Below are 19,548 nucleotides of genomic sequence, written 5' to 3' on the forward strand. Positions count from 1 at the left end.
TCTCCTTTCTTTCCCTTTTATCCCTCTCTATCCTTATTTCTTGTCCCCCCCCTCTCTAGCTGTCCTCCTTGTTCTTTCTCTTATTCTTTCTCTTGCTTTTTCTTTGTTCCTCCCCCTCTTTTCCTCTCCCTTCCATGTATTCTCAATTTTTTTTCCTTCGCTTACTCCTTGGTGGGGGGAATTGGATGAGTGCCAATTCTGGTTGGAGTTCTGTACCAGACAGCTTAAGTGCTCTTGATCAAAGTCATCTGCTGATCTGAAAACTGTAGTGGGGACTTTTAATGGCAACTATAATCATAGGTAGTGTTACTCACTGTATCTCCGACATTGTGGTGTCTCGTAGGAGTGACACATATGCTGAAATCAACAGATAGGGTCTCCTCCAGCCCCTCCCACTTCACATTCCTCACCAGTCAGCTGACCTCTAGCCTCTGTCCCCCAGCCATGACGTGAACTGAATGGACGGCTGCAAAAAGGCTGAGTGGGTGGCCGTGGGCCCTAGGAACAGCCCAGCTGGGTAGCCACAGGCTCCAGGGACAGCCCTGCTGGACGGCCGCAAAAAGGCTGGGAGAGCGGTGCGGGCTTCTGGAACAGCCCAGGATTTGGTGACCCCTGGAAAATCATCATTCGACCCCCGAGGGGGTCCCGACCCCCAAGTTGAGAACCAATGTGTTATACCAATGATAGGCAACAGTAAACCTTCAGCTTTCATGAAGATACAAGTTTGAGCATTACTTTTCAACAAAGAGGGCATATGGGAGTTGTCAAGATATGCTAGGACCTGGTATTTATATCGCAGGTTGCTTATCTTTGTAGTTTGGCCACTACATTCAATGAGTAATAAAGAGGAAACTAAAAATTCCATGCAGCTTCATGAGTGGCACACATTCTTGCTAAATTATAAATGACAGACATTAACTGACCAGTAAGTTATAAATGGCAAACATCAACTGACCGGTCTAACCAAGGATATGCCCACTAATCCTTTATTTTTATGTTTTCCATGTTCACTAGTAAAAAAATTAAATTCCCTTAATATCCTACACAAATTTTACATGTGTGACTTAAGGCACCTGTCTATCATGTCAAATAGGACATTCAATACAACAAGTACAAATTGATAAACAATTTGTAGAAATTTTAGTAGAAATCTTGGTATCTGTTTGCAATTAGGTTATATTTTACATTTAACATTCCTTAGCCAATCTGGCAGGCAAACTTCACATTATCAAACTAATTAAAAATATATGTGATTGTCTTCAATTTCACTAATGGCTTAAGGCTTGGACTGTAACCTAGACACAATATTCAGCAATTAATTATTTATTGTATAAGACATACATTTGTCCTTTCTATCTTTTTCAAGATGATAAACTGACTCAATCATTGTGACAAAAGATAAAGTAATCAACTTCAAAAATACATTTTGACATAGAGAATGCGCACAACTTGAGAGACACAGGATAAGAACCCCCACCCCAAAAAAATGGCATTCAAACAGGTCTGTGATGAGTGAAAACATTTTTACATTCCTAATGTGTGCAGTAAATGAACCCAAGCAAGATGAGTCTGCAGAAGGTGATTGTTTTCAATTAACACAAGTACACAGACAATTAAAACAAACTGTGCAAATGGTAAGCTACAAGAGTTTACCCTAATTAATACATGTCATAGGGTTTTTGTAGCAGAGCTTGGTACATTCTTATCAGTATTCTCCTTAAAATGTCAACTTGTTTCAATAAAAAGAAAATTGGAGTCAATTTTGTAAATAAATCCGGTATGATTAGCTGCCTGAGGATACAGGGACAAGGTGAAGTAATGGCTGTCCGCTTCCTGAAGGGGGGTCGGTGCCAAATTTCATCCTGATCCTGCCTTGTGGGTGATCCTCTGCTGGTCGAACTGAGACAATGAACCTACGCCTAAATGTTTCACATAAAATAATGTAGATAAAAGGGTTGATACAACTGTTTGCATAGCCCATGCTGATTGCCACGCAGTAAGCATAGTGGAAGGCTAATGTAGGTTGGTCCATCACCAACTGGATTATCTGAAGTACATAGAATGGAGCCCAACAAATGAAAAACACCAAGCAAATTGCTATAGCAGTTCTAGTCACTTTCTTTGTACGTATCCTGGAACTCCTTTGGGCTGTGAGGGCTTCGGATGATGCCATTTTCAGCAGAATTCTCCGATATGCTAAAGAGATGACTGCAAAAGGAATGGCAAAGGCAAGAAAGAACTGATACAAGGTATACCAATAAATATCACTTTCTGGATTGGGGAGTGTGATTCCACATCCCAACACTCCCCCAGGAAGTGAAATAAGTCTAGCATACATCCATACTGGTGTGATGCTTAAGAGAGACAATACCCAAAGGATACAGATGACCATGATGGCTATAGGAGGCTTACGGTACTTTGCTGATGTGAAAGGATAAACTGTTGCAAGGTAGCGATCAATAGACATGGCAGTGAGTATATAAGTGCTAGTAAACTGGCTGTTAGTATCCAGCGCTGTAATAAGAGTGCACATAGTTTCACCAAAGTGCCACACTCCATTACCAAGTAGCTGGTGGATTAGGAAGGGCATTCCAAGAAGAAAAAGTAGGTCTACCACAGACAGATTAATAATAAAGATATCAGGAACACTGCTGCTACACCGGAATTTGGACTTTTTGAAGACTGTGTAGATGACGACACTGTTGCCAATTATCCCCAACAAACAAATGATTCCAAATACAGTTGGCATTATCACATTAGCATAAGTGACATTGCTGCTGGGGTCTGGAAAGACAAAAATAGCATGTAAGTATAAAAGACAATTGCAACACAATAGAACTAAAACAGTTTAAACTCAGTATTCCTGTTTATTTACAGAGTTAAATATCTTGAATTATGTCCAGTTTGGCAATATAAGAAAGGCTACGTATTTCCATTTTGACTAGAAACTCAAGAACTTGACAGATGCTGTTTAATAGTAACCATTTGCACGTTTGGCTGATGACCACAATTTAATTATGTTTTGCTTCAGTCTTTAGAAAATCCGAAAATATACTATACTTCATCTCAAATTGAGGCTTTTTGCACCATTGAAAATTAGGTGTAAAATTAATGCATGCAAAAGCACCTATATATATATATTTTATGTGCCAATTTTAATTTCACATATTTTTATGAAAATATTTCCAAGGCATATCACTCTTTATCAAAAGAATCTAATGCCGCGTACACACAATCATTTTTCGGCATGAAAAAAACATTGTTTTTAAAAAATTTAAAATGATCGTGTGTGGGCTTCACATCATTTTTCGGCAACTGAAAAACAACAAAAAAAAAAATTCGAACATGCTGCATTTTTTAACATTTTTCGGGGTTGTAAAAAATGATCGTGTGTGGGCTAAAACGACGTTAAAAACCAGCGCATGCTGAGAAGCAAGTCATGAGACGGGAGCGCTCGTTCTGGTAAAACTACAATTCGTAATGGAGTAAGCACATTGATCACGCTGTAACAGACAGAAAATCGCGAATCGTCTTTTACTAACACGGAATCAGCTAAAGCAGCTGCATGGAACTTCCCCTTTAGAGTGCCGTCGTACGTGTTGTACGTCACCACGCTTTGATAGAGCATTTTTTTAAACCATTGGTGTGTGGGCAACGTAGTTTTGATGATGCCGTTTGACGTCAAACGGCATAAGTGACGTACACAAACTTTTTAAACTTCCTATAGTAAAGCTGGTGTATAATGTCACATTATTTATAGCGAAGGCATTTTCATTAGGAAATTTGTGGCACTCCTGTATAAATAACATACAATACAAGAGGCTGCGCTTTCCCCAAATTATTTACCTTAAAAAACATCCAGCATAACGCCACCCGCCTGACCCGATTTCTTTTCTATGATTGAGCACCTATTGCAGTGATATGCATTAGATTAGTAGGAGCAAGGTCTGGCAGGAGGCATTATGCTAGATCTACTATACATAGATAAATAAAGTTCATTAAAACAGAAAAAAGGATTTCACAAGTGCTGGTTTTGTGTTCTAAGATTGGAATTTAAGGGGAGGATAGACCCTTTGCTGCCATTGTGATATATTCTGGGTGTCTAGTGTGCCCCTGTGCCTTTAAGAAGGGGTGGGCTCCCTCCAGGCTCACCTGCCCTCTGCCTAACCATTATAATGCATGTGCTTCTACTATGGAGGCTTTTAAAATTTTGAGTTAGGACTTCAAATAATACTGGGGTGTCATAATGGGGCTCTGCAGCTTACACATGTATTTGCAAATGTGTACAAACGAAACCCCAGACTTTAACGCATACTGTTTGACAGAATAATTTGGTTAGTTACAGGCTGGTCAGAAAATTGAGCTGAGAATTGTCTTTGGTTTTGTTTGACATGCGTTGCCGTTCCATGTGCTCCTTGCTGCAGTGGCTAGTTATAGGTGGGGGCAGTTGCTATTGTTTGTACTGGAGGACAGACCCTGTTTAACAATAAGTAGTAAGTAGTAAGCCAAAAGGCCCCTTGAGCAGTACCATTTTCAGCCTCTCTTATTACCATGAATTTTTCTATTTATTGCCTGCGTTGATGCCAAAGTTAGTTACAGTAAATTACTTTGGACTGTAATATCAGCACAGTTCAAGGTACCTACATATATCTTCAACTATCTTCGAGAGAGCCTAGGATCTCTGACAAATAAGGCACTCAGGGCAGCCATCAGAAATTGTATGGCCCTTTAGACAGCTTTAGGCCTGGGCCCCTCCCGGGCCTGACCACCAACATTCCCTAGGGCCGTCCTACCGAATCCGCCCACTAGCTATCCCACCAAGTCCTTCAGTGCACACACTTTTATTTTAACACTCATACAACGTCATATATAAAAAAAATGCACAGTGTATTATAAGTCATCAGTGCTTTCAAGGTTTAACAGTAGGAAATTACACCTGTACGCTCCCAGTCCCCCTCACAGCCGTATGTTTTCAGCCCCCCTCAAACCTGTATGTTCTCAGCCCCCCTCACACCTGTATGCTCTCAGCCCCCCCCACACCTGGATGCTCTCAGCCCCCCTCACACCTGGATGCTCTAAGCCCTCCTCACACCTGGATGCTCTCAGCCCCCCCGCACACCTGGATGCTCTCAGCACCCCCTCATACCTGTATGTTCACAGCCCCCCTCAAACCTGTATGCTTGCAGGCCCCCTTACACCTGTACGCTCGCAGCCCCCCATCACACCTGGATGCTCTCAGCCCCCCCGCACACCTGGATGCTCTTAGCACCCCCTCATACCTGTATGTTCACAGCCCCCCTCAAACCTGTATGCTTGCAGCCCCCCTTACACCTGTACGCTTGCAGGCCCCCCTCACACCTGTATGGTCTCAGCCCCCTCACATGTGTAAATATGACACATACAGACATGTACACACATATACACACACAGACAGTGTACACAGACACAAAAAGATACTTGGTGGGCACACCCTAAAAATGCTATACATCTAAGCTGGTGCTGCTATAAGACCAAATACAGTACAAAACAGATTATAGCGCACACATGCAAAAATGACATTTATCCTGCAAGGCTAGTTAAAAACACCTGAACATATTCAAAAAAAGACCCTGACCAGGTCTCATGGCTGGAGCACCCCTCCCCCTCTTCATTACCTCACATTAGTGGCCACCAGTGTATAGGAAGAAACCCTTCAGTTCTCCCACATAGAGGAGTATATCTCCCATGGTTGAGACCCAGGTTCTTTCATTCTATTACTAGGGTAGGACCCACTAATTCGTGGTACTTTGTCGCAGTAAGTGGGCTTAGCACTATATGACTATATAGTGTGACCAAACCCCCGTATTTTTGAATATGTTCAGGTGTTTTTAACTAGCCTTGCAGGATAAATGTCATTTTTGCATGTGTGCGCTATAATCTGTTTTGTAGTGTACACAGACAGACACACACATTCATGTACACAGTCACACACAACACACTCACGTACAAAGACACAAGTTTTTTTGTTTATAGCGCAAAAACTAAAAACCGCAGAGGTGATCAAATACCACCAAAAGAAAGCTCTATTTGTGGAAAAAAAAGGACGCCAATTTTGTTTGGGAGCCACGTCGTACGACCGCGCAATTGTCAGTTAAAGCGACGCAGTGCCAAATCGCAAAAAGTGCTCTGGTTTTTGACCAGCAATATGGTCCGGGGCTTAAGTGGTTAAACAGTGTGTGTAGTATCACTTTAAACCATACAAAACTCCCTGTCTTTTGGACCTCTACAGACCACCTTCAAAGCCCACTCTAAATCTTCCTTAGGTCGCGTACACACGGTCGGTCCAAACCGGTTAAAACGGCCTTAAGTCCAGTTTCATCGGTCAAATCCGACCGTGTGTACGGCCCATCGGTCCGTTGTCCTTCTGTCCAGAGTTTTAAAACATGCTTTAAAATCGAACCGATGGACCGCTGCCCGATAGGTCCAAACCGATGGTTAGTACAGAAAGCATCGGTTCAAAACCCACGCATGCTCAGAATCAAGTCGACGCATGCTTGGAAGCATTGAACTATGTTTTATTCAGCACGCCGTGTGTTTGACGTCACCGCATTCTGACCCGATCGGTTTTTGGAACGATGGTGTGTACGCACATCAGACCATCAGGCCACTTCAGCGGTGAACCGATGGAAATGGCCCGTCGGACCATTCTCATCGGTTTGGAACGACCGTGTGTAAGCGGCCTTAGAGGAGCACATTCTACCCATTTATGACGAGCAACAGAACATAATTAAAATATGTCAACATATACAGTATGTGTAATAATATAATACCTTACCTCCCAATATACAGTATATATGTATATTTCACAGACCAAGAGGTAGTAATTGCTCCAAGACCCAAAGCAAACATTTACAAAATGACGGACGCACTACATTAACTAACTTTGTGATACACATTCCTTGTTGGTATAAGGTGGTGGGCTCATCCACAAGGGTCCTATATATAGACAAATGTCCCCCACATAGCCCTGCTTTTAAGGAGAGAAGAGAGCAAGAACTTGACCTTGGCACATTTTCGACAGAAAGTGAGTAAAGTGTGGGGAGAGACACAGAGGACCATGCAGTGGGGACTTCCATAAAGCAAAAAACAGAAAAAATATTGCGCATACCAAAGTAAATGTGTAACAGCTGCGTCTCAAATGTTATATAACATCAAACCAACATAAAACAAAAAAGGAGTCGCGCTAAGTGATTGAAAATTGCATATGAATAATACCAATGTGCACATGTGAGGACCCGGATATCCTGGGCACACGCTTTATACACAGACCGGCCGGCTGTGTTTTTATATGCCTATTGTTATTGGACTAATGTAAGTGCAATACTTTGTTTTTTAAAATAAATTTTAATGCAGTATTATGCTATGAGTCCCTTTTGATCCCTCTTCACATATGCTGGAGTATTAATTTGGGCTGCCAATTGAGAGAACCACCAGTGGATGGATGAGTGAGTCTGTTTCCCCAGTGGAGAGTGGATATCGTTGTTGCTGTTTTTTATTTGCTCTGTGGTAAGAGTCAGGCCCCATACACACGATAGAATTTATCCGCAGATACGGTTCAGCGGACCGTATCCGCGGATAAATCCTCTCTAAGATTTCAGAGGATTTCAATGCGATGGCGTGTACACACCATCGCATTGAAATCCGCGCTGAAATCCTCTGCCGATGACGTGTCGCGCCGTCGCCGCTATTATGACGCGGCGACGGGCGCGACGCTGTCATATAAGGAATTCCACGCATGCGTCTATTCATTACGGCGCGTGCGGGGAATCCCTTTGGACGGATGGATCCGGTAAGTCTGTACAGACGAGCGGATCCATCCGTTGGAATGGATTCCAGCAGATAGATATTCTGTGCATGTCGACAAATATTTATCTGCTGGAAATCCATTCCAGGGGAGATTTATCTGCGGATAGATATCCGACGGAGTGTACACACCATAGGATCTATCCGCAGAAACCCATTTGATGGGATTTATCTGCGGATAGATTCTATGGTGTGTATGGGGCCTCAGTGTTACCCGTTGGTGGAGGTCTCCTGTCTGTCAGTCATCACGACGCTGTGGATTTATTCAACACTTTGGGACTTTCTTTATCACTACATTTGGGACTGTGTCTATATACCTATTCAGTTTATCTGATTGGGTTTATTTCCCTCTTTTTCACTAACCATTTTGTGGACCACTTTTTGAGGCTTGATCTGTTATGATTATTTTGGTTCATGTTTTTTAGATTTGTACATAATTATTCACTTGGTATTATTCATATGCAATTTTCAATCACTTAGCGTGACTCCTTTTTTGTTTTATGTAACTTCCATAAAGCGACTGAGCCACTTAAAAGCCATTTATCTGCAGCTTCAACATGTAAGAGTTCATAAGACATATCAAGACTAGTCTAAACTGGTAAATACTTATAAATATAACATTTTGCACTATCACACTTATAAAAAAAAAATGCATCTTAGTAAAAATGTGCACAAACTTGTCACAGGGAAGAGTCTACAGTATTCATGCTGTCTGTAAGTCTATCTGAGTATATCGCTGTTTACCCCCACTGGGACTGTGAGTTGTAGTGACTCCTGTAGCAGCCTGTTAGCCATATTGGATGTGTGTACACACATGTCAGAGAGTGTAACGGGGAATGAGGATAAAGAAGACATCAGCTAAGAGCAATTTTGACGTGTGTGGATATTGATTCATGCTGCTTTTTATGATTAAAATGTGAGTGCAATTTGGTTGTGTCAACCTTTTAATAAATATTTTAAATGGCATCACACTGCTTGGAGTTTTCTTCTATCTTTTCTCGATCTGGAGAATATTGGCCGTTGAGGAGTAATATGTGAAGTGACATATTTGGAAGGTTATCTTGGAAAAGGACAAGTCATTCGAGACTTAATTATGCTTACAGTTATACATTCCTGGTGAGTTATTTTGGCATACACCGGGTGGAAAGTGATTGTTACACAGTGGTGTCTTGTTTGATCTTGGAGAGTAGAGGAGACTGGAAGTGTTTTCACAGCGGTGGATTATAAAGAAGAAAAGTTACATTTACTGCTTTTCCTTTTGTTAATTTTTCATTTTACCAAGGATTCTTTATATGGACACCTTTTTTAGCATTGGACTTCATTCACTAATCACTTTTATGTTACAGATTTACACCATTTGTGCTATAAGTGTAATTTATAGTATTGTTTTAAAGACTGTAGACTGCGGGCCAGATTCAGAAAGATCAGCGGATCTTTCTGTTGGCGTAACGTATCTCCGATACATTACGCCGCTGTAACTTTGGGCGCAAGTTCTGTATTCAGAAAGAACTTGCGCCCTTAGTTACGGCGGCGTAACGTATGTGTGGCGGCGTAAGCCCGCCTAATTCAAATGGGGATGTTGGGGGCGTGTTTTATTAAAATTTTACTTGACCCATCGTTTTTGACGTTTTTTTTTAACGGCGCATGCGCCGTCCTTAAAATATCCCAGTGTGCATTGCTCTAGAGTACGCCACTAGGACGTATTGGATTTGACGTGTACGTAAATGATGTACAGCCCTATTCGCGAACGACTTACGTAAACTACGTAAAATTTCAAAACTCGGCACGGGAACGACGGCCATACTTAACATTAGCTACGCCTCATATAGCAGGGGTAACTATACGCCGAAAAAAGCCAAACGTAAACGACGTAAAAAAATGCGCCGGCGGGACGTACGTTTCTGAATCACCGTATCTACCTAATTAGCATATTCCTTGCGTAAACATACGGAAGCGCCACCTAGCGGCCAGCCTGAAAATGCAGCCTAAGATACGACGGTGTAAGACACTTACACCTGTCGGATCTTAGGGAAATCTATGCGTAACTGATTCTCTGAATCAGGCGCATAGATACGACCTCCCGCACTCAGAGATAGGACGGCGTATCAGGAGATACGCCGTCGTATCTTGTATCTGAATCTGGCCCTGTGCCTTTACTCCAACGATCCACATATCAGTAAATGCATAAATCCCTTTTTACATATACAACTACAGCTTTTAGTCTGTGCAGTCTATTTAAAGTGTGGCAATATAGCAAATTTATCACAGAATATAGCGATAAACACCAATTGCACTGCAAACACATTTGCCATAAAATGTAGAAAACATACATTGATTTTGAATGCAGGGGTCAGGAGTATAATATACAACATAGGGTATACAGTGTACAACATAGTGAATGCAGTGCAGGGATTAGGAGTATAATGTACAACATAGTGTATGCAGTGCAGAGGTAAGAATTTATGGCCGGATTCACAAAGCTCTTGCGACGACGTATCTCAAGATACACCGACGTAAGTACAAATGTGCGCCGTCGTATCTATGCGCCAACCCACATACTAAGATACGCCTAAAAATAGGCTTCCTATGACCGACGTAACATGCCTACGCCGTCGTATCGTGGGCGCATATTTACGCTGGGCGCATTTGCCGCTCCCTTTGTTTTTCTATGCACATATGCAAATGAGGGAGATACGCCGATTCACGAACTTACTTGCGCCCGGCGCATAATTTACGCTGTTTGCGTAAGTCGTACGTCCGTGAAGTTATTCCCCATATATGAGGCGCAACCCATGCAAAGGTATGGACCAGGGAACACAAGCCATCATATCTTTTGTCATTTACGTTGTACGTGAATATGACTAGGCGTAGGTTACGTTCACGTCGTAGGCAGTGATCCATCGTATATTAGGGAGTAGTTCCGACATGATTCTGAGCATGTGCACTGGATGCGTCCACGGGACGGCGAATGCGCCGTTCATTATTCGTATCTTTATGGCGCTCGGCCCATCATTTGCATTGGGTCATGCCTCATTTGCATGGCTCACGCCCACTTCCACTTACGATGACTTGCGCCTAAGATTTGGTGGCAAGTGCTTTGTGAATTCGGTGCTTGCCTCTCTGTGCTGCGTCGGCGTAGCGTAAAGAAGATACGCTACGGCGGCATAAATATGCGCCGATGTATGTGAATCTGGGCCAAAATGTATAACATAGTGAGTACAGTGAATAATCATATGTATAAAGCACAACATAGCATATACCGTATTTGCCGGTGTATAAGGCGACCGGGTGCATAAGACGACCCCCTAATTTTACATTTTTTTATGATTTTTTGCCTGTACTCACCGTATAAGACAACCCTCCTTCCGACGCTTTATATTTCTTCCTTCTGGAGCCATATTCTTCTTCATTCTTGCCGGAGCTGGAGCCATATTCTTCTTCCTTCTTGCTGGAGTTGGAGCCAAACTCCGGGCGAGCGATGTATTCTATTAATGAATACAAAGCCTGCTTGGATTGGCAGAGGCTTTAACATCATCAGCCCACGCCTCCCTGACTCTCAAAGCCAATCCGAGCAGGCTATTGTATGTAGCCTGCTCGGATTGTCAGAGGTTTTTACTCCAATCCGAGCAGGCTCTGTATTGATTTGAATACATCGTTCACCGGGATTGGCTCAGCAGTATATACTATATGTAGCGGAAGCTACATACAGTATTACTGCACATCCAGCAGGCATCTGGGCAGCTGACCCAGCGTATAAGACGACATCTGCTTTTTGGCAATTTTTTTTAAGTGTAAAAGGTAGTCTTATACGCCAGCAAATACAATACATATACAAATATCCCCAAAGTTGTGTAGTAATAGACCTGCATCCTAAAATGACTGGTACCACTTTGTTTTCCCCACAGAGGACCCTCAATGGGTGTATGCATTAGTGCACAGGGTGGGGGGAGCAGCACCTTGAAGCTCTCTTCCTCTCACCAGCTTTTTCACTGCTTCCCCTACTCAGCACCAAACAAGGACCTAGCTTAAAGGTACTGTTTTGTCCCACCACACAAGCACAGGCAGAACAATTTGCTGAATTGCTTTGAAGTGGAAAAAAGATTTGCATAAGTATGAGCTGATATGGGATTTGCATATGATTGAGCTATGGGCACAATATAATAGGGGCAGGGCAGATAGGTAGAGGTAAAGACAGATTCGGCAAGCTTTGCGCTATGTGGAACTTTCCTACCAAATCCAGGATAGTTTGTAAATTTGCACATAGCTTGGTGGGAGCAGCACCTTAATGAGATAAATTGGCAGCAAAAGGCACATCCTCCTTGTTCCTCAAAGGTGTATAGCAACACTTTCTTTTAACATCCTATTTACATAAAACTGGGCAGGTTTATAATTACAAAATAAAAAGAACCAGCTGAATTTCATTCAGTGTATTACAAGCTTAAAGGGTCACTAAAGGAAAAAAAAATTGCCTAAAATTAATGTCTGCAAGGTAGACAGATAGAATAGTGTAATGATTCTGTTAAAAAACGAGTAAATACCTATTAAATTCCTTCATCTATAGCACCTCCGGCATTCTAGTTTCTGTTCTCTCATTCACTTCCTGGTTTGCATCGTTTGTTCATGTAAGAACTACATTTCCCAGTATGCATTGCGGCACGCCCAGTAATTCACACCTCCTTGAAGTCTCTAACACGTAGAGAGCGTCCTGCCACACAGATGTAGTTCCCAGGAGGGGGTGAGCACGTTACTGACCACCGCAGTAAAGCCTCCCATCACGGTGGTCAGTAAAATCAGACAAGCAGGAAGTGACCAGAACAGAGAAGAAATAGAGTAGCTTCTGAGCAAAAACAAACAATGAGAAAGTGAAAAGAGGAATGTCTGCAGGTAAAGGATGCTTATTATGGAAAAAAATGTTTTTCCTTTACAACCCCTTTAAGTGCATGGTCTAAAAACACGTTGGCTAAGCTACTTTGTCAATATGACCCACACCCATGAACTTTTATTGAAAAAAACTGAAAAAGCACTGAAAAAAAGCACCCAAAATATTCTAGAGTATGTACACAATCTTTGCTGTCAGAGCCATTTTTGCATTTATTACATACAATAAAATTAATATTTTAGGGCTGAGGATTGGTACTAAAATAAAATGTAAACAATATAGAAACAAAATGCTATGTAACACTAAATATAGAAGTGAAAATTATTTTTTTAATAAAATTATATATTTTTAATTCAGTAGTCAATAGTTAAGTCCCGCACATTTGTCCAACCAAAATCACATCGGAGTAAAATAGAACATCTACATCTAAACTCCGATGGAATTCATCAGAATTTCCCATGGAATTACTCCAATGGGGCATACATACGGTCGGAATTCCCGATGGAAAAAGTCAGATGGACTTTTTCCATTGGAAATTCCGATCGTGTGTAGGGGGCTTTAGACAAATGTTCACGATTTTGAATTTTAAAGATAGCTCAGGCCTGCAGACCTAAATAAGCATCTACATACCAACATGTTTCTGACAGGACTTGTTGGTTTGTTGTGTAGATAAAGTTGATCAAACTATCATCACACAAAAAAAAACTTTTGTGCAACTACAACTCAGCAGGGAAATAGAGGTCTGTTCAAACTGGGAACCAACACTAATTTTCTCAGTTGCAAAGGGAACATTTTAATTTCTAATATATTTTCCAAAATATTAGTCATAGAAAGATGAATATTATGACCTGACCTTATAGAACATCCTAGATGCTGACAAAATGGTTATATTAACCCCAAATCATGGCAGACATGTTGTGTTTGGACTTACTGCTATCGGGATGATGGTGTTGGAAATCCCATTTTGGATCCAACCATGAGAACCATCTGGTCCATATGACTAATGACCACTTCAAAAGGCAAGTCCCCGCCTCGCATTTTGAGCATCATGTGGATTCAAAACATATAGAACATCCTAGGGACTGACAAAATAGGTAAAGTGGAAGAAAAAAAGACCAATATGTTTTAAAATGTTTCCTCCACCTTCTTCTGCCTATGCTGCATACCATTTGTAAACTAGAGCAGTGTAAATAACAATAGTGCTGAACTCACAGAGTGTTGAGGTCACCCACTGGCTTCCATTGCCCTTCCATTGTTGGTGCTCCCACCCATCTGCAGCAGCAACCACTCACTAACACAGGGGAGCTGCTGCTTCTAGATCAAGTGATGGCACCTAAACTGACCATTAAAAATCAGGTAGCAACTGGGTAGTAATTTAAAGTGTGCTCCCACCAGCAAAAGAGACCGTTATGCCCAAAACAGAAGTTTATTTCTATTTTTCCCCTTTTTAGATTTTCTGCAGATTTTTGTCTCCAGATTTACCAAAACCATATAATATGAGGTAAAATCTTAAGAGTTTCAATTTGTATGGAATCAGGCAGGCCCTTGCACTACGTGCTTTTAAAAAAATCTGTACACAAAAATCTGAAGAGAATCTAATAGAGTGTATGGGGCTTAACGCTATAATAAATAGTCAAATTTCTTAATTTAATTTTCTTTTTCAACTTTGCAGTGGTAACCCTATAAGAAACTGCAAACTATTACTGGGATCTCCTAGCCTGTCTAGGGGTAACAGTAACTTCCACATATGCCCCACAGCACTCACCCTCCATCCAGCAGAAATTGAATAAATAAACTCCACACCATCAATCTTTACTTGATACAACGTTTATTAAGAGATCTCTGACGAAGAGAGGGTTAGGGTGTACTAGAGGAGTTGCATCAGCCAATCACCTCCAGGATCGAATCAGACCCAGCCAAGATAACTGCCTCTTGCACTGGAGACACTCTACAGATGAGCATTGCAAAGTGGTCTCCCGAAAGATGGCTGCTCCACTTCGGCATTAATGGATATTCAGTTTAACCCTGTCCACACTGCAGAAGGATAATACAGCAGCAGCAAAGCAAGAAGTTCCAAAGCAGTTATCAGCTACAGTTCAGGTTACAACAGTTTTTTTTGAGCAGTACATGGTGTTAGTAAACAACATAATTCACAGACAGCCACGTGACACTGTACTTGGCAGCATATTTTTGGCTGTGGATTTTTTTTCATCAGCACTTCTGTACTTGGTTTGGCTGGATTTATGTGAATAAATCTGTGAACACAGAGGGTCACACAAGACAATGTGGCCCACCACTGCAAGCCATAACATAGAATACATTTTACTACAGCCGTCCTTATACAGATTGTCAGCTCTGCCTATGCTCTCCCTAAACATGTCAACATACATTGACAATGTGGCTATAGTGTGCAGTCATATTGGTGAGGAAGTTGGCTTATTGGTCCCTCTTACCCTGCTTTAAAGGGCTCAAAGGCCATGCAGTGCATCATATATTTAAAAAAGTTCAAACTGGCAAATCACACATACATTTGCAGTCACATGCACAGCCAAGAGTAGTTAAGAGTGGCAGAGTCTAGTAGCAAATGGAGAGATGGAGAGGTGCACCCTACCTTAGCTGGGTCTTGCTGTGGGCTATTATGCTCTGGACTGGCTGCCTGCATACTGAGCCTATCACCTGGCTGCAGAACACTTGGATGGCTACTTCTACTTTATCCAGTGTCACCTATCTGTGCTTCCGAACTAAGAAAACAAAGTAATGTTTCTTCCCTGGGTGTGTCTGGGAACCCAGGGAGTTGTGGGGAAAAGTTTGCAGTGCCTGCATCTACGTATGGCAAGTGGGCACTCAGCTCTATTTCTACCAAATATAAATCAGACTGTTATCCCATACATAAGAGGGCAGAAGTCTTGAATTTTTTTTAGAAACTAAGTGAAAGAATTTATTCCTTTCCTTCCTCTCCTTCCTTTCCCTTCTTTCCTCCCCTCTTTTCACCTCCCTCCCCTCCCCCTTTCCCCCCCTTGCCCCTCCTCCCTTCCCCCCATTATCCGCCCCTACCCATTCCCCCTCCCCTTCCCTATCCTTTTCCCCCCTTACCTCCTCTCCCTCCCACTCCCTACTTTTCTCTCTTTCTTCCTCTCTCCCCTTCCCCCCCTTCTCCCCCTTACACTTTCACGTGGTGGCCCCAATTACGTTATCCAATTGTCTAGTTTTATTAAATCAATTTCTTTATTTTATCAGATTATATCACAAAATTCCCCCTTGTTCGCCGCTGGGGGTATTTATTTGAGCCGATGCTTGGTCCATGAGCCTTTTCTGGTGAGCAGATAGACATTTATTTTTTTGACAATTGACTGTATTCATGATGTTAAAATGCTGTATTTTTATATTTATTATACTGTTGCTGGTTTATGTAAATTATGTTGTATATCATACAGATCCTCCTGAAGAAGCGGTACTAACCGCAAAACCGGTTGAGGTTTTCGGCCTTCTCCACTTTAATAGACACAATGCTGTTTTCTATTGTGGGGTTTGGCTCAAATGTTTTTAATATTGTATATTTTTATGTTAATAAAACATTTTTTATGTTATTTCTTTGTTGTGTTATCAGTGCCTAGAAAAGTCCAAGTCAATACTCCCATGCCTGGTGACAATTTATGGGTTAGACGGCACTAGCAGCCCTCACCCTGTGTTCATCAGGTTCAATTCTACAGCTGAGAGAATAAGGAGAGATCCTAAAAGTCATTTGGACCATATGATGAAACAAGATAACGAGTTTGCTGGTTTGAACTCTGAATATTACTATAAAGAGGCCCTGAGACAACCCACTGGTCAAAAATTAACTATATTCATTTGAATAGTTACCCTGTCTCCCATTTGAAGAAGAATTAAATACCATTATTGCTTTTGCAGTGTCTATGGGTATACTGGATGAGAAATGGTTTGAAAAATTAGGTACACAAGGGGATCTTTCTTTCTGTTTATAAACCCATTGTCACTAGCTTTGGGTTCATTTGTGAACCTGTGGGGGACTTGTTCTTTAGGTTGCTTAAAGTGATTATCATTTTTTTTCTATTAAAATGACAAACATGTTATACTTACCTGCTCTGTGCAGGGGTTTGCACAGAGCAGCCCATATCCTCACAAGTTCTCTGGTGCCTGGCTGGAGCTTCTGGCCCCTTCCTCCTGTCGAGCAGCTTGCTATGGGGGTACCTGAGCCAAGCTGCAGCTCTGCGTGTCTATTCATACATGGAGCTGTGGTTTGGCCCCCTTCTCTCCTGATTGAAGATGGGGCTCAGGTAAGTATTAGGGGGGCTGGGAGTTGCTGAACACAGAAGGCTTTTTATCTTAATGCATAGAATGCATTAAGATAAAAAAAAATCTGACTTTACAACCACTTTAAGATTACCCTCTCATAAGAGACACAGCGCACATTATACAAAAAAAAAGTGGCAAAAAAACATGGGATGCAAAGTCAAAGTGGTTGGCGAGTGATGTCACAGGTTAGGCTTGAAAGCTTTGAAACAGCACATAGAATATTGTTAATTATATTTTTGCAGATTTGAACCACGTAATACTAAAAGTACTTTTTGAGAACTCACAATTTATTTTTGTTTGAGATCTCCAAAGATGTGTCGCTTCAAAAGGAGTGAAAGTTGTTCCCACTTATGACAACTTATAAATGGGTTGATGAGAGGAGCACCACATCTTTGGAGATGGTAACCCTTATCTCTAATCCTCTTTCTTATCATTAATCCCTTATCTTTATTAATTGAGACATGCCCCTAGTAGATTTTTTAGGTTAATTAAAAAAACAGTGTTAATTAACTTTTGCTTCACCTTTTGAGAAACAAGACAAATCACTTAGTTTTTTTAAAGGCCTTTTTTTCTTGCTTTTGTAGCAAATGTAACTACCAAACACTTGTTCAAGTGTGCTAATGAAGAACACAAACACACACATGTGGTGGATTATTATAAAATCCCTATTTTCAAATTAAGTCTAATTTTAGTTTTTAGAACCACAGCAATGTTTTCCCTTTTTATATATTATAATTTCTTTATATATCTTTTTATGTAGTTATATTGTTTTTTATATTCATTGTATGCATGTGTGAACTATATGTATATAAGTGTTATTTTCCTTGAGGATTTTATATCAGATATTGTTTTAAAGTAACAGGCTAATATGAAGGACATTATGCTCCAAGCCTCCTCCTTGTCTTCCTCCCCCACCAAAAGGAATTTATGTCTCGGGACTGCTTTGTACTTTTGAAAGGAAATCCTTGCCTTTGGATGACATGAGGAACTTTGAATCTTGTAACAAGAGCTGTTTATGCTAAATACGAACTTCTCCTCCTCCTTCTGTCTGCTTCTTGTATTCATCTGTTTGGACTAAACAGCCCTTGCAAAGTTGATCAAGAAACCCCTGTGCTTTAGTATCAAACAAAGGACTTGGACATGTGTTCACAGGAGGGGTGGGTGAGGGGAGGGTGAATGGGTGGGTCCGTGGGTGATTGGGAGGGATCGATGGGTGTGTATATAATGTGAACCAATCAGCATGCATATGTTCTGTGATGTCATTGGGCAATAAAGGCAGTATCGCAACTGCAATTCTCTCTCTCCACTTCTGGGAAACAGCAAGCAGACTGTGTGTCCATTCTTGAGTTTGATTTGAATCAGTAAGCAGTACAGAATTTCCCTGTCTTGAGTCAGGGCCTCATCCTCGTCACACACTCACCCTCTCATTTTGAACAAGAGTAAAAGGAAACCATGATAATGCACATATGAACCCTCGGTAGGTCACATAATAAGGGATAAATCATTCCTATCATCAGTCTACCAAGTTTGATCACTAAGCATATCTTTGACATTGATTCTTTAGATGTAAATTTAATTGGTTCCCATGTTGATCATTAATATTTTTGTTAAATTTTATCGCAAACCAATTGGAAAAATTATTTACTCCACATTGGCAGCTGTCACCCACCTCATCTCATTAGAGCGATTCCTAAGGGGCAGTTCATTAGAGCCTGAGAAAATTGTTCTTCATTACAAGGCGTTGAAAAAGAGGCAGTGGGTATGAAAAACAGATATGACATACTACAAAAGAAGGGTACTAGAACTGCCATACTCGTTTGCAAAAAATAAAAATAGAGAAAACTTATTGAAAGACAAGCCTAAAGCCCATGCTAGAAAAAAATCTTTAGAATCACGGGGCATCATGTTTATCGCACAATACAGTGTGGAATTTGACGAGATAAAACAGATAATATCATCTTTCCAACATCAACTAATATTAGAATATGGTGAGACAGGGAGATAAATTCTCCGTACTTAATTTTTTTTTTTAAACGTCAGCAGCTACAAATTTTGCAGCTGCTGGCTTTTAAAATATGGACACTTACCTATCCAGGGCGCCCACGATGTCGGCATCCGAAGCTGATCTGTCCCTCGGTTCTCGCGTGGAGGCGCCACCATCTTTGGTAAGGGAATCAGGAAGTTCCCCACTGTGAATGCGCGAGTCGCGCTGCACTTCCTTTCTGGTCCCTGCTGTCTTCTGGGACATGTGTGTCTCCCAGAAGACAGTGGGGGGGACAGAGGAGGGGCCGAACATGGCATAGATATTCGTGGCTACCTATGCCCGGAAGTGGGAGCAAATACCTGTCTTAGACAGGTATTTGCTCCCCTATCCCCCCTGAAAGGTGCCAAATGTGACACCAGAGGGGGGGGGATTCTGAAAAGCGGAAGTTCCATTTTTTTCTTCTATTTTTACTATTTTAACTCACCCTTTCTCATTTCTATTTATATTGCTATCTCTTTGCCTTTAACAT

At 41.4% G+C, this 19,548-nt stretch overlaps 1 protein-coding gene across 1 annotated transcript in view; it reads right to left on the minus strand.

The window, feature by feature from the left end:
* Positions 1-623: 623 nt before the first annotated feature.
* LOC120943505 (melanin-concentrating hormone receptor 1-like) overlaps positions 624-19,548 on the minus strand; it is a 50,826-nt gene continuing 31,901 nt past the window's right edge. Inside the window, exon 2 of the mRNA XM_040356845.1 lies at positions 624-2,784. Coding sequence (XP_040212779.1) covers positions 1,784-2,784 — 1,001 coding nt within the window. The 3' untranslated portion in view covers positions 624-1,783. The remainder of the gene's footprint in view (positions 2,785-19,548) is intronic.

This window comes from Rana temporaria, chromosome 6 (assembly GCF_905171775.1).
Source record: "Rana temporaria chromosome 6, aRanTem1.1, whole genome shotgun sequence".
NCBI lineage: Eukaryota > Metazoa > Chordata > Amphibia > Anura > Ranidae > Rana > Rana temporaria.